We start from the raw sequence: 15,277 nt of genomic DNA on the forward strand, positions 1-15,277 counted from the left end.
AATAATAATATAAACAATATTAAAGGAATATGGGATACATTGAATAGTATTATAAGAAATAGTCCTAGACAGATAGGTTATCCTAAGTACTTTATTGACAAGGATAAGGAAAATTATGATATGGAGAATGTGGCCAACAGTTTCAATCAGTTCTTTGTAAATGTGGGACCTGATCTAGCCGCAAAAATCCCTGATCCTGGGTCATCGGAAGGTCATTGTAATAAATTAATAGAGAGAAATCAAAGCTCAATGTTTCTCAGGCCAGTGGATGAGAATGAAATATTGGAAATTGTGAGCAATTGTAAGAACAAAAAGTCTACTGATTACAATGATATTGACATGACTATAGTGAGAAATGTCATTGAGGAGATCTCAAAACCATTGACATATATTTGTAACTTATCATTTCAAACAGGTTCATTTCCAATCAAAATGAAAACAGCCAAAGTCATACCTCTGTATAAAAATGGGAGCAAATACCACTTCACAAACTACAGACCTGTCTCCTTACTTCCACAATTTTCCAAAATTCTTGAAAAGTCTTTAACAATAGATTAGATACATTCTTGGATAAACATCAATTACTCACTGACGGTCAGTATGGATTCAGACTAAATAGATCTACATCAATGGCAATAATAGAATCAATAGAGGAAATCACAAGTGCCCTGGATCATAAAAATTATGTAATGGGGGTATTTGTTGACCTTAAAAAGCTTTTGATACAATCGACCATGACATACTAATAAAAAAACTGGAAAGGTATGGTATCAGGGGATAGTATTAGACTGGGTGAGGAGTTATCTAAGTAAGAGACAGCAGTTTGTGAAGTTGGGAAGCTCCAGGTCAGTATGTTTGGACATTGCTTGTGGTATCCCCAGGGGTCAGTGTTGGGACCAAAATTATTTATTTTGTATATTAATGACATATGTTCTGTATCTAAGTTGTTGAAGATGGTTTTATTTGCAGACGATACCAATATATTTTGTTCAGGTGAAAACTTACAGCAACTGGTGAAGGATGTCACTAAAGAAATGAATAAATTAAAATATGGTTTGATAGTAATAAATTATCATTAAATTTAAATAAAACTAAAATAATGTTATTTGGGAATTGTAATATGAATATTCAGGTGAACATACAAATAGACGGGGTTATAATTGATAGAGTTCATGAAAATAAGTTTCTTGGGGTAATTATAGATGACATAATCAGTTGGAAATCACACATTAATCATGTACAATCTAAACTATCAAGATCAATTGCAGTAATAAATAAGGCAAAGCAGGTCCTGGATCGGAGATCACTCCACATGTTGTATTGTTCACTGGTTTTACCATATTTGATTTACTGTGTTGAGATTTGGGGACACAACTACAAAAGTTCATTACATTCACTTTCTGTTCTCCAAAAAAGAGCAATAAGAATTATTCACAATGCTGAGTATAGGGAACACACTCATGCATTATTCATACAGTCAAAATTATTAAAATTCACAGATCTTGTGAAGTATCAATCAGCCCAAATAATGTTTAAAGCTAAAAATAATATATTGCCAAGAAATATTCAAATATTATTCAAGGTAAGAGAGGGAGGTTATAATTTAAGGGGGACACATAACTTCAAAGTTAACAGAATTCGGACAACTAGAAAAGGTTTTTGTATCTCAAGCTCTGGAGTAAAGATATGGAATAGTCTCAATGATGAACTAAAGCAATGTCCAAACATAAATCAGTTTAAAAATAGGTATAAAGATATTGTCTTCAAGAGATACAGGGATGAAGAATGGGGTGAATAATCAATGAGTGTTTTGGGGCTAGTAATTATTTTTCATTTCTTTGTGTTATTATTATTATGTCATTTCATTTTCTGAGCTACTGATATTTCTAAGTTGTTCTTCTATATTATTTATTTAATTATTATTTTCCTTGTTTAAGTAATTGATAATTTAATTAATATTATTATTTTTTTTCTCTCTCTTTTTTTTTTTCTCGAATTATTTTTCTTTGCTTTGGGGTATAATAAAGTAGATTTATGAATACATGGAACGTGGGTCGACTCATGGTAAGCTTTTGAATTATGGATAGGGGGTGGGATTAAATAAGTTTTTTTTCTTCTTCCCACTCCTTTTCGAATATGTAATGGACATTGACAAGAGTAAGAAAAAAAAAAAAAAAAAAAGTCTTTGACTGTAACCATTGTAATTAATTTGTTTTATTGTGTTATTGGAATCATTTTGATTTGTTTGCTTGATTTTATTTTCTTGTCAGATGTTCTTTTGCATAAATTCGAAATAAAAAAATAAATAAATAAATAAATTAAAAAAAAGGCTGTACTGAGTATGTGCCCCAACATCCATAGATGTAAAAGATGTGGAAAAGATCAAAAGTGTGGCTACATTTCACCAGGCTCTATGCCAACAGCGCGCGGTGCAATATTTGCAAAAAGATAATTGCTGCCAAGACCGGAACTAAACAGTGCACGGAATAAACTTATGAGCAGAAAGTTGCTCCATCTTCGATTGCAAGAAGACCGAGACGGTGCAGTCATCCTCTCAGCGTCCTGCCACAGAGCTTCCTTGACCATGCCCACCACACGAGTCCTCCTCCAAAACTACTAATGAATGCAGCGGCGCAATGACTGGGACTCTGGCAAGTAAGGTTAACGTTTAGCAAACAAACAAAATCATCTTACCTGTAGTGGTACATGCTTGTGTAATTGTTAAATTAACGTCTCTGTGCGTGGAGACATAGTCCTATAAACTGGGACCTATGAAATGTTAGATATTGTTTGGATGTGTGGCTATAGATAGCTAGCTAAATCGATGCTAAAAATGCTTTAAGGTTTACAGTAGCTCATCAAGTTTAACTCACATTAAACTAGTTAAACCGTACTTATCCTTAGATAAGTACTAAACTGCTGAATTAACAGTTTAGCTTTCTTGTTTTTTTTCCCTCTTCACTTTAATGTTATAGCCTCTGCCCCTGCCGACCCTGGCATGAAGAGACCAGAAGGTTCAGGAGATGAGACTTTGAGTCTGTAAAAAAGTCAAAAAACTGAAAAAACAAAACCAAAGTTTTTTTTTGAGGTAATGTTTGTAATCTTGTTAAAATGGATTTCATAAAATTGGTATCGAAAAAAAAGTATCGTTTAGGAACCGTTACTGAAAACTTTTAACAATACCCAGCCCTAACCTAACACAAGACATTTTCAGGAATCTTGAAGAAACATTACATAGACATATATATTTGAGGTTTGCATGAGGTCTGCATGTATAACAACTAGGGCTGGGACATTTTATTTGTTAATTTCAGCAATTAATAATTGACTGTTTAACATGTTTAATTCTTATTATAACGTGTTTAATAAGTAATTAATGCAGTATTCATTTTTCCCCACTTCATGTGGCAAAAATTGGCAAATATAAATGGAACAGTGCACGCTTATTCCGTGTGATGCATGTTCTGGGCATAATACATGGGAACAGATGTACTTTACTGTACTTCCCCCACAAGTGTTGAGCCAGGCGTGGACTAGATATGGGCAAGCTGCTGTACTGTATCTTTTCGCATCGCCCGAAAATGCTCAACAGAGAAAATAATAGTTTGGAGATTTGAAACTTCGCAAATTAAATTATATCTGTATGCATGCTATCTAATAATGCACTGGCAATCTTCAATTCAGTTTATCTTGCCATTAAAGCTGGATATGAACTGTATCTAGAAAATGCCAGAAGATTTAGCTGAACATTTGATTACAGCATGTCCACTGATTTTATGGAATTAAAAACATATACTTGTATCAAAGATATATACCTTTAAAATGTATCTAACTTAAAAAAACTTAATATTTGAACATTCATATTTAAATAATTAAAATAAATAATGGCTACCCAATTTCTTGCAAGTTCTGTGAGACTAAGTATAAAGTAAATATATTTATGATTACATTTAAATGTTTGTTTTAATGTACCATGTTCTATGATTAATCGTGATTATTCACAGAAAACAGCCCTAAAAACAACAACACAATCTAACATCACAATCTTTTTAAACTAGCTCAGTGCAAGCTTAAGGTGTACTTACAGCTATTAGGTTCCTTGTCCGCAGGAATCTGTAAATCTGAGTAGGTTCTGCGGATCAAATTTGAAACAGGAAAAACTTTTAACAGACAATATTAACAATAAAACACCACATTAAAAGTTGAACAATCAGATATTAGTTGTCAAGTTGTTGTTTAAGTGCAGCTATGTCCGTATCAGACCCTTCCTTAACAAATAACTAGATGGTTTTTATACAGAGATAACACAAAGGAAATATGACTAATGTATCCCTCTAAAGACATTATTAAAACACACGTAGTCAGAGACTCATTAAAACGCAAGGACTCATCTCCCCATTGCACACTAACCCAGTAATGTCAGACAATGACATTTTCTTTTATCATGATCAAAGTGTTTTGTCAGATACGAGTGTCACAAGGCTCAGAGGAAAAGCTCATGGCTTTACTGTGTGTGTACTGCAAGAGACAGATATGGACTCACTCTCAAAGGCCTGCAGGAATAGCTCATGGTCGGCCTGCAACTGTTCCATCTTGGGCTTCTTGAGTGAGTTCACGCCAGAGGACGGGTACACGGTGCTATTGGCTTTACAGTTCATCACCTGAGCAGAGTATTTCTGTGGAGCCATCATACACTAACAACTGACCGTAGCGTTACACCAAAACAATACCAGGCGAGATGAATATCTGCACATTGATGACACAGTCGCTCTAGCTCCTTTTTAATGATAACTACCATTACCTAAGCATAAGATATCGGTAGTTACCAGTCTCTCTGACTAGTACGTTTTATAATATGACTCATATGAGTTGTATGTATGTTACTGATATGTGTCCTCAGTGTGTTCACTGATCCTCGATAGATGAAAATTAGCACGTTAGCTTGCGGTCCTTCAAAGCGTCAAAAACACAGTAAAATAGTACCGGGTAATCCAAACAGTCACCCATTTACATTCAGCTCTAGGCAAATATTAGGGTTCCATAAACATATGTTATTTTCGATAGAAACAATGTTTATTTCGGATGGTAAAATCCTACCAAGTGTTGGTTATCGATACTTGTGCATCGCCCGACCCTTATGGAAAGCACCGTGTATGCCCACCCACTGCTTTGTGTCATCCAATCAGAGTCGCGGTTCAGTAAAATCGAGATTTTCTATTGGTTATTTCCGTCTAGATAGACGCGAGATTAAGATTGGTAGAGGAGACAAATTGCCGCCAAGAATGTTTTGGTTCTGGGGGTAGAGAGTTGCTGGGCAGAATTACACACATCAAAAGCTAGGTTGAGGTACTAATTTATAGTTAATAAAGATAATAATTTCTAGTAAAATACAAATGTTTTTAACTATGTTAACATATGTTATGTGTGCTGGGTCCGTATTATTGCATTTTAATAAAATAATGAAAATAATTTGAAATCTCAGCTAGCGATAGACACATTAAGCGTCTATCGTGACTCAACGAAACTGCTTAATGAAGCAAAATACACCCAAATGTTTTATATATTTTTATTTTTGTTAATTTTTGTCTGAAATGCACAACGTTTAAAAATAAAAACAATATCAAATAGGATCCATCATCGGAGTGGCGATCCCGTCGGAGGTTTTTGTCACTAGCAACCGGATGTGAAGCAAATTACAATTTCCCTTCCACACGTGTGTAGGGATGTGAAGCTGTTCAAGTTTATCTTATTCTACTAAAACTATAAATATCTTACACTTTTTATAAAGTTTTTTTTTTTTCACACAAACATTACAAATGGCTGATATTGTGCAACAGCGAATAGAGGACAGAATTCCTGCGCTTGAGCAGCTGGAAAGAGTCGGCCTGTTCACCAATAAAGAAGTCAAGTGAGTAGGACCACACACTTAAACGCACACATTACAACATCAGACAGAATCGAATGGCTATTTTTGTCCTGACCCTGAAACAAGCCACGTTTTTCGTTTTAGATCCATGCTGAAAAGATCCACTGCTCTGCAATACAAGCTGCACCGAGCTGTTCCGAGTAAAGACGACTTTATTGCATACATACAGGTCTGTATTAATGGGGCAAAAAATGTAATAAGTATTGTCATTCATGTGCACATTTTAGTACTATAGGACATAACATGTATTTTTTTTTTTATTGACCGCAGCATGTTCCAAAAATAGGTACCTACAAATTTGAGTGCTGCAACTGATCAACTCCGGTCAAGCCAGCCGCGATTAAAATATAACTCAATATACTCAATATATCAATGACTTACTGTCATTTTGGAGTAAAATGCATCCAAAGTTAGCAAAACCGTAAGACATCAGTATTTTTCTTAAATTTAGAGACTTGTAGAAAGGTGAATTTAAATAAGTAGAAAAAAATGAAGGCCCATTTCTTGCAAGAGACCACCCACGCTGTCTGAACCCTCAATATGAAGCATATTTATTATGCCTATTTGGAGTAAAAAAAAAAGAGTCAAAATTCACCAAAACGTGCAAAGACATATCTATTTTGAGTTTGGAGACCTGAAGAATTGATTTCACATAAGTACACGTAGCGTCAGTAATGTAGATTGTGTCATGTGTTCTCAACCACCTACGTCATGTGGGGGACACAGGGTCAGATCCCAATGCAACGTAAATTAAAATCTTTTTGCTATTGGCTTGTGTTCTTACTGCATTCTCCATTATAAGAGTGCACATGAATTTGAACAATTTACTGTGCACAAACATTCTTTTTTTAAATGAGTTGACAACCATTTCCCACATGTTACATCCTTTACATGTTCCCCCCCTAAACTTAACTATGTACCTTTTTCATTGTTCAATTAATTTATTTTATTCTAGCTTAATATGCAGAGACAGCTATAAGTATACCATTAGTAGGTTCATTTTCTCAAACACTACAAACACTGTCACTGTGGCGCTATGAAATTTCCCATTTGTTTTGGGTGACCCTCTAGACCAGACATGGGCAATATACGGCCCGCATTCCAGATTAGACCCGCCTTATGGTTTAATGTGGCCCACGGCTCTTTTTTTAAATTTTTTTTTTTGGATATTTCTTTTAACTTGCATTGGGACCTAACGTGTCTCCACCAGCATTTAACATGCTCGGGGTTGCCAGATAAGAGATGCAACACACCCAGTTTGAGATTTATACTTGTGCAAATTGGAAATATTCTGCCTAATGTTATACTTATTTTGTGCAACCATGCATGCGAGTGTGCTTTTGAACAAAAAGCACACTCGCTTTCCTCTTTGAACAAAATTAGCGATCTGTAGTGCAATGTTCTGCTGAAGGAAATGTGTTATACAGCTACTCTGTGTCCATTCTTGAGGCTGCTTGTGATGTTTGGTGCTACTTTATAGGTAAACCTTCTCAGTGATTAAATTAATATAAAAGTAGATCTCGGCATCAATGACATGAGAGCAAAAGCAAGCCAGTGACGAATATGTATATCTTTTTGTGCCATTTAAAAATGTTTATCTGTATGTTAATCTAACTCTTGCAGTAATCATTTATCATAGTCATGCAGCCTGTGTTGTTCAGTTATGTGCTGAAAGTCAAACCATAGAGGAGACCCGCATCATGACCCTTTAGCACGTAAACGGGTAAGGTTTTAGAAAAAAATAAGTAAACTCGCACGCTTTGCGACAAACAAGAAATTTATAGAACTTCAATTTTTTTTTTATATATATATTAAAACAGACCCCTGATGGAGAGATTGTTAAATTTAATAATACATTAACAGGGAAGTAGAGATGGTAAAATACATTTATATAGAGATGCACCGATTGCAATTTTCTTGGCTGATTTCTGATTTTTTTGCATGTGTGACCTGCCGATACCGATTTATTCCAATTTTCTTTCTAAGAACTATTATTGACCACATACACAAACAAAATCTACCTTTCTTCAATGCTAAATTTTATTTCCATAATAAAATAAATTATTAAACATTACAATTTCCCCCAAACTGCACTAAGTTACAGGATCTTCTCTCACTTAAACAACTCTCAAAATAAAGTGCTCTGTGACTAGAAAGAGGTAGAAATAACAATTAACTGCAAATGAGTTGCTTTATATAACAGATGTCATTTCCCACTATGTTTATAAATGGACCTTTTTCTCTTTATTACTCGTCTAACAAAACAATTCCAAAGATCTGAAAAACTGAAGTGTCCAATACGCTCAACTTACGTTAGATGTCCAAATATCAGTTGTAAAACTGAGCACTGCTTCGGTAACGGCTTGCATACTTGTCAACACTCCCGTTTTTCCAGGGAGTCTCCCGTTTTGTTATTTCTCCCAAAAAACCTCCCGTAATTTGTATGGCCCAAACCACGTTATATGAATAATCAAATCAATATATTATTCCAAGGTGGTCCAGTTGCCAGATCTTGAATGAAACGCATCCTACTCACACAATCGACACATCATACACATTAGAAATCATTTATGACCACAATCTGGCAACCTACAACCCATTTGCACTGTTGATATCTGCGCAGCCAGTAGACGCGGGATGTTAAATCAAGCATCACTGGTAGAGGGGAGGAGAAGACGACTCAGCTGGTGCTCCGGTGAAAAAAACTAAATGTACATGTACATTTAACAACAGCTGGATGAAGAATTTAATTTCATATCCCGAAGCCATATCGACAATGCCCACGCCTTTTGCAATGTGTGTCGCACTGATTTTAATATCGGACACGGTGGGAAAAATTACGATAAATCACAACGGCACAATTTGTATGTATTTAGCCTGCCTTTGCTGTCCAGCACCCCCTTCCCCTCTCCCGGATTTGTGTACCCAAATGTTGACAGATAACAGGCTGCGTGTGTTACATGACACGAGATTAAACAACTCTGGCAACGCGACGTCGGAAAGTACCTCATACTCTGTATCGAGGAAATTTATCAGATTTCTGATCCCTCTGTCTTCAACTATGGAGAACAGCTGGTCATCCAGGGCCATGAATTCCATCATTTTCCTCGTAATTGCTTTGGTCTTTTCGCTGCTCATACCAAGGAATGATAGGAGAGGCTGCTAACTTGTGGCTGGCTCTGAGCTCTAGCTAGCTTTAGCCATTTCACTTTTTAGCTTCTTTTTTAAAATGGGCATTTTCAGCTGGGTGATGGTGTTTTAAATGTCTAATTAGGTTTGTTGTTCCGAAAGTTATTGTGGTGGTTCCCCCACGGTTTACTTTGGCCTTACAATTATTACACATTTCGAACTTTATGTATTCTTCACTCACAGTGAAGATCTCCCACGACAATGACATGTTTACATGCGGCTGTGACGTTATTGCCTGCACCGCTTGGAATCGGTAAGACGTGAGGCTGACCGGCCGGTTACCGGTCCCGGCCGAGCATGCGGGAAATCGGCTAATTCCTGGATCTCTAAATTTATAAGCTCAGCCTTGATTCAGTTTTTTAATGCCTGATAAAGTATCTATACCTTTGTAGAGCCATTCAATACTTAAGGCAATTGCAGAATAGTCCCATTAGTCACAGATACACTTCAGAAAATTGAGTACACCACTATTTCTGGGCTTAAATGCAAAAACCAAATCAATGCAGAACTTTGTATCTCAAAAGGAATACAATGTGGCCCCCCCTTGCACTACTTAAAGCCTGATGTGGCCCCTTTACCAAGATAGTTACCCACCTCTGCTCTAGACCTTACCCATCAACAGTGGTTCAACCAATAGCGTAATTTCGGGGCAGGAATATCTATATGTTCAACCAAAAGGAGATAGGGTCGTATTCAGAATGCTGTTCTGAAAACGTTTTAGATATTTGCAATTCAGTTGGATGGCACTATGTTGTGCAGAATATGCATACTTCAGCTTTAAAGATGAACAAATAAAGCAGTTTTTTATTTTCAGTGAAATTATCAAATAAACACAAGGCAATGCTCTGGAGTTGATTTACATCTCTGAAGGTTCAAGGAACCTAATATATCTAAATTATACATGTTTATCAAAGATGCAGTTTTACATTTTTATTGTGTAAAAACACTCTAGCAAGACCATCTGGAGTGCTTTTTTTTATTATTATTTATGTAATAACTTGTCTTAACACATTTTCTAGTGAAATTGTCAATTGAACATTAAAAAAGTTTGACTTCCATGTTCAAATAATGATTTAAAAAATAATAAATATCAAAGTCTGAAGTACTATAAGGGGAAAAACATATACAAATGCCCTTATGCCCCCCACACAGGAACACACACAAGCTTAAAGGGGTCATGACATGAGAAACCAAATTTGCCTTGATCTTTTGGTATATAAGAGGTCTTTGTATCATTAAAACGTCCTGCAAGTTTAATATTTTAAGACGTCCTCCCCATTCTAAACGAATCATTTATTTAATCAAACTCAAAATACAGCTCGTTCTGGATTCATGGTTAGAAGTGACGTGTCGGTTAGAAGTGACGTAACAGCGTTTGCATATGACCGCCTCCAGCACAAGATAACTACGCTCATTTCGTATCGCCGTGCGCCTCACAAGTGTTCAGTCGATGGACAGCGAGCTCTGACAGAGACTACTTGTGCACAGGAAAATTACGATGCCACACGGATGTGCTGTTCCTGGCTGTGGTCAAACAAAACCTCTGAATAAGCTGCCGAAAGATCCAGACGTCAGGGAAAAATGGATGCAGTTTATTTTTTGCGGACGCTCCAGTCACGGCAGTGTTAACTTAAGCGCTTGTTCTGTACATTTTAAGGATGACTGTTTTGAGAACAAATCTCAATATGATGCTGGCTTTGCCAGAAAACTGTTGCTCAAAGATAAGTCCGTGCCGACTATTCTGGGAACAACGACGACGCAAACTGTAAGTAATCTATTTTAAACTTTAAACTACTTTTTAAAGCGCAATTTCATTCATTATGAATAATCACAGTGTTTTTACTTAGTTTACTTGCATATTGTTCTGGCTGGGGCGCCAATAATTGATACATAGGCACTGACGTTAGCCAATCATAACAGTGGGCGTTAACACTGAAGTCTTAAATGGAAAACGCCCCCAAAACAGACTGTTTGAATCAGAGGATGAGAAACAGGGTGGGAAAATGTCATAAATCACTAGATTTTAAAAGTTTTTCTTAAAAAAAAATATATTAATACTATAATTGCACCTAAGGGAACATAATAATACAATAAAAAAAAACATGTCATGACCCCTTTAAAAACTAAATCCATGGGATCTTGACACATTGGCAATAAAGAGTATGTGAAAAAACATCCATATCCCATGGCATATAAAACATATTACATTTAAGATTGTAAAATTGCCACCGTAGCAGTGGAAAGCAAACTGAAACAATGTGATTATGCACACCTTTGGTGTTTGTCCCCAAATAAGAATAATAAAACAAGTTTTACTAAATATAGGTGAACAGTTGCCTGAACTTAAATGACTTCATTTGGTAACACATTTATTTTTTAACTCCATTCTAATTGGCTAAACACACTTTAATTATTTGTATTAACAATTTGGTGTGTTTCTTGCAGAAAACATACCACTCATAACAACTGGTCTATATGTATCATTCACTGTGTATAACATATTTGCCTTCATAAAATAAAAAACTTTGAATAACAGTTGTTCATGTTCTGTAGCATTTTGAACAATGCTGTAAATACAAATAATTTTTTAATAAACTTAAGTTCTCTATTGTGTTACAAACACAATTTCTTTTTGCAACAATATCAAACAGAGCATGGTGTGTCCTTTAGAACAGCTTTGTGGTGTTTAGCGTGGTTACCCTTGCACAATCAAGGTGAATATTAAGGTAATTCTCACAACCATACAATAAGACACCTTACAACTAGACACATTCTTACAAACAGTCATACAACTAGACACATTCTTGCATACAATCAAACAACTGCACACACATTTTCATCATTACAGCAAGCTTGGACATCTTATGCATTTCAAGCTGCAAGAGTAGTTTGTAGAACAATTAATTGGCAATCAATGAGGTTTTGGATAAGCCAGGTTGAGTTCATGTATCAAACCAATACTCTTAAAAATAATGGAGCCAGGAAGATCCATAGGGTGTTTTGCGGTGATGCCATATAATAACTTTTCTGGTTTCTCTAAGAACATTTCAGTGATGTGTTCTTTAAAGAATCCATTACTCAAAGGTTCTTTTGAGGAACTAAAAAAAGGTTCTTCTGGCATCACAGCAAAATACCCTTTTTGGTTCTTCCTGGAACCTTTATTTTTAAGAGTGAAGAAGCAAGGCACGAGAGAAGAAATGGAACTCTGTTTCTCTTACGAGAGGTTCTCTCGTATTGCGTAAGCTAGCTTATGCTACGGGAAAGATTCATCTTTTCTGAGATATTGAAGCCAAAAAATTATCCTTAATTTTGTATCCATTGTCAACGCAGTGCGGCAGCTGCAAACCTTGAGCGGGCTAGCTAGCGAGCTCATTGGTTGCTCTGTGGCAACTGCTGCAGCCTATAGACGAGCTTGGGCGAACTCTCATCCAATGAGAGGCATCCGCGCGCTCACTGCATCAAAGCCCGCCAAAAAGGGCGTGACTAGAGTGCATATAAGCGTAGTTCGTAGGCTGGAACCCTGATTTTCATCTCTTCAGCGAAGCTCTTCGCATCACTGAACCGGAAGCCGCGTCGCCGTTCGAGGGGCATCAAGCAAGCGTGGACAGCGCTCGAAGAAGCCGGCCGTCTTCGCCACCTTCAGCCGTCCTGCGAGCTACGCCATCCGGCGACGTATCCTTTTTAAAAGCAAGCTAGTTCTTAAAGAACTTCACAAAAGAGTATGAGCGTCTTTAAGATGCCTCGCATCAAAAAAAGCCGCCGCGCCGCCTTCCGTTCAGCCACGCAGAAAAAAGCGCCGCTCTCAAAGGCTGCCGGAAACGGTGGTAGAAGCGATTGCCTCGCCGGAGCCCATCCCTCGAGCATCGCCTTCACCCTCCCCGCCCACCCGGACGCCAGCGAGTTGCCGCCGAGCGGCTGCTCTGCTGCCATCTCGGACGAAGAAGCGGAGGATAAGGGCTGTTCCATCATGGCTTTGGACAGCGAGGAGTGGTCAGGCTCACACGCCGCCTCCGCCCAGGAATCCAGCAGGACCCGCGCCGAGTCGAAGGGGAACTAACACGCCTCCTCACACAGGCCGCCGACCGCCTCGGGCTCGAGTGGTCACCGCCCTTGAGCAGGCACCCAACAGACTTGACGGCTGCTTTCTACAGAGCCGCCACAGCAGCACCTGCTACCGGGCCGCTCCCTTCCTGCCGGAACTCCACGCCGAGCTTTCCAAATCATGGAACGCGCCTTTCTCGGCCAGGGTCCGATCCCACGTCTCCACCTTTCTTGCTTCGGTGGACGGCGCCACTGAGAAGGGCTACGCTTCCATCCCTCCGGTCGAGGATGCGGTAGCAGCACACCTTTGCCCGGCCTCCGCGAGATGGCGGTCTAAACCAGTGCTCCGTCTAAGGCCTGCAGAACAACTTCCGCCTGTGTTGGCGCGCCTATTCCGCCGCCGGCCAAGCTGCATCTGCTCTGCACTCTATGGCCGGTCCTACAGATCCTCCAAGTGGACCTTCTGCGGGAGTGGGATGAGGAAAGCAGGCATCCAGAGGCGGTTGCAGACATACGGAGTGCTACGGACCTCGCCCTCCAGCTACCAAAGCTGCAGCCCAAGCTATAGGGAAGTGCATGGCGCGCTGTCTGTGACCGAGAGACATCTGTGGCTAACGCTTAGCCGACATGGGAGAAGCAGAGCTCTACGTTCCTCAACGCACCGCCTCTCCATCCGGTCTCTTCGGCTCCGCGGTGAGTGGTATCATTGACCGGTTTTCAGAGGTCCAAAAAGCCACACAAGCCATGAATCTCTTTCTGCCTCGTCTCGCTAGCTCCTCTGCAGGCCGCCCACGTGAGCCTCCTGCACGAGCCTCTTCACAGCGCCCAGCTCAACAAAGCCAGACTTCTCAGCGTCGACAGGGCGGCCGCCCTCGATCGCGCTCAGACAGCCGCCGCAGACCGCCGCCCCCCCCGCGGGCCTCGGACTAGAATTGCGCTGAAACCTGAACAACCGAAGTCCTCCTAGCTTTGTTGACAAAACGACGGATCAGTCCCGCTGCGGCCGGACCACCGTCAAAGCTTTGCCCCCTGTCAGTCCCCTTCCTTCAGGCTACTACAGTGGTAGATTCAGCAGCCAACAAGCCGGTGTTAATGCCCGCTTGCCTGCGCTCAAACGCCATTTTCACGGCGACCCAAACAAATCTGGTAAAGAGCAAGCATGCCATATGTGTAGAAAATGTGCCCACAACCCAGTGTTCACCTCTACACACAAGCATTACACATCCCGTGTCCATACCAGAGAGCAAACATGTCTTATGTGTAGAAAATGTGCCCACAATCCAGTGTTCACCCCTACACACAAGCATTACACATCCCGTGGCCCTATCACGGCACACTCACATAAAGCGGTTACGAACCGCTCAAGTGTTAGGGTTAATAAACGCACCCACGAATCCGTGCGGCGCTCCATTCTCTGGCCGCTCTGTCACACGACCAGCCTTATATGTAGAAAATGTGCCCACAATCCAGTGTTCACCTCTACACACAAGCATTACACGTTCCGTGTCCCCATCAGAGCACGCTCAAAAGCGGTTACGAACCACTCGAGTGTTAGTCAATAAATGCGCTCACGAATACGTGCGCGCGCCCATTCTCTGCCCGCTCTGTCACACGGCCAGCAAACACTTCTCTGTATGTAAGTCCCGTGCCCGTGACTATGCTTGCGTATCACTTAACAGACGTGACTCTTTCCCCATTCACCTCAATCGGGAAGTCACTCACAGAACAGCCTGTCCATGCTGTCTGCGAGCAGTCCAGCGAAACTACTGTGAACACGGAAGCAGCGTGCATGCTTCGTTCAGAAATAGCAAACCTTCTGTGCAAAAGGGCCATAGAGAGAGTGCCGCCTCCCCTGAGCGAGTCGGGGTTTTTACTGCCCTTATTTTCTTGTCCCCAAGAAAGACGGCACCTCAGACCAATATTAGATCTCAGGGTTTTGAATAAAGCGCTTGCAAAAAGATCGTTCAAAATGCTTACAACCAGCAAACTCCTCGCGCATGTGCGCCAGGGGGACTGGTTTATTTCTCTCGATCTGAAAGATGCCTACTTTCAGATTCAGATAAATCCCCGTCACAGGCCATTCTTGAGATTCCGCCTTTGACGGCCAGGTTTATCAATACA

At 39.6% G+C, this 15,277-nt stretch overlaps 2 protein-coding genes across 3 annotated transcripts in view; one reads left to right on the top strand and one right to left on the bottom strand.

The window, feature by feature from the left end:
• LOC127646609 (polycomb protein suz12-B-like) overlaps window positions 1–5,128 on the bottom strand; it is a 30,070-nt gene extending 24,942 nt beyond the window's left edge. For both annotated transcript variants that reach the window (XM_052130367.1, XM_052130366.1), the window contains exons 1-2: window positions 4,544–5,128; window positions 4,086–4,132 (exon numbers count right to left, since the gene is read on the bottom strand). In XM_052130367.1, coding sequence (XP_051986327.1) covers window positions 4,086–4,132; window positions 4,544–4,691 — 195 coding nt within the window. In that variant the 5' untranslated portion in view covers window positions 4,692–5,128. The remainder of the gene's footprint in view (window positions 1–4,085; window positions 4,133–4,543) is intronic.
• A 571-nt stretch (window positions 5,129–5,699) lies between these two features.
• LOC127647097 (U3 small nucleolar RNA-associated protein 6 homolog) overlaps window positions 5,700–15,277 on the top strand; it is a 37,566-nt gene continuing 27,988 nt past the window's right edge. Inside the window, exons 1-2 of the mRNA XM_052131189.1 lie at window positions 5,700–5,908; window positions 6,011–6,095. Of these exons, the coding sequence (XP_051987149.1) occupies window positions 5,817–5,908; window positions 6,011–6,095 (177 nt within the window). The 5' untranslated portion in view covers window positions 5,700–5,816. The remainder of the gene's footprint in view (window positions 5,909–6,010; window positions 6,096–15,277) is intronic.

The sequence above is a fragment of the Xyrauchen texanus genome, chromosome 7 (genome assembly GCF_025860055.1).
Source record: "Xyrauchen texanus isolate HMW12.3.18 chromosome 7, RBS_HiC_50CHRs, whole genome shotgun sequence".
In the NCBI taxonomy this organism is placed as follows: Eukaryota; Metazoa; Chordata; class Actinopteri; order Cypriniformes; family Catostomidae; genus Xyrauchen; species Xyrauchen texanus.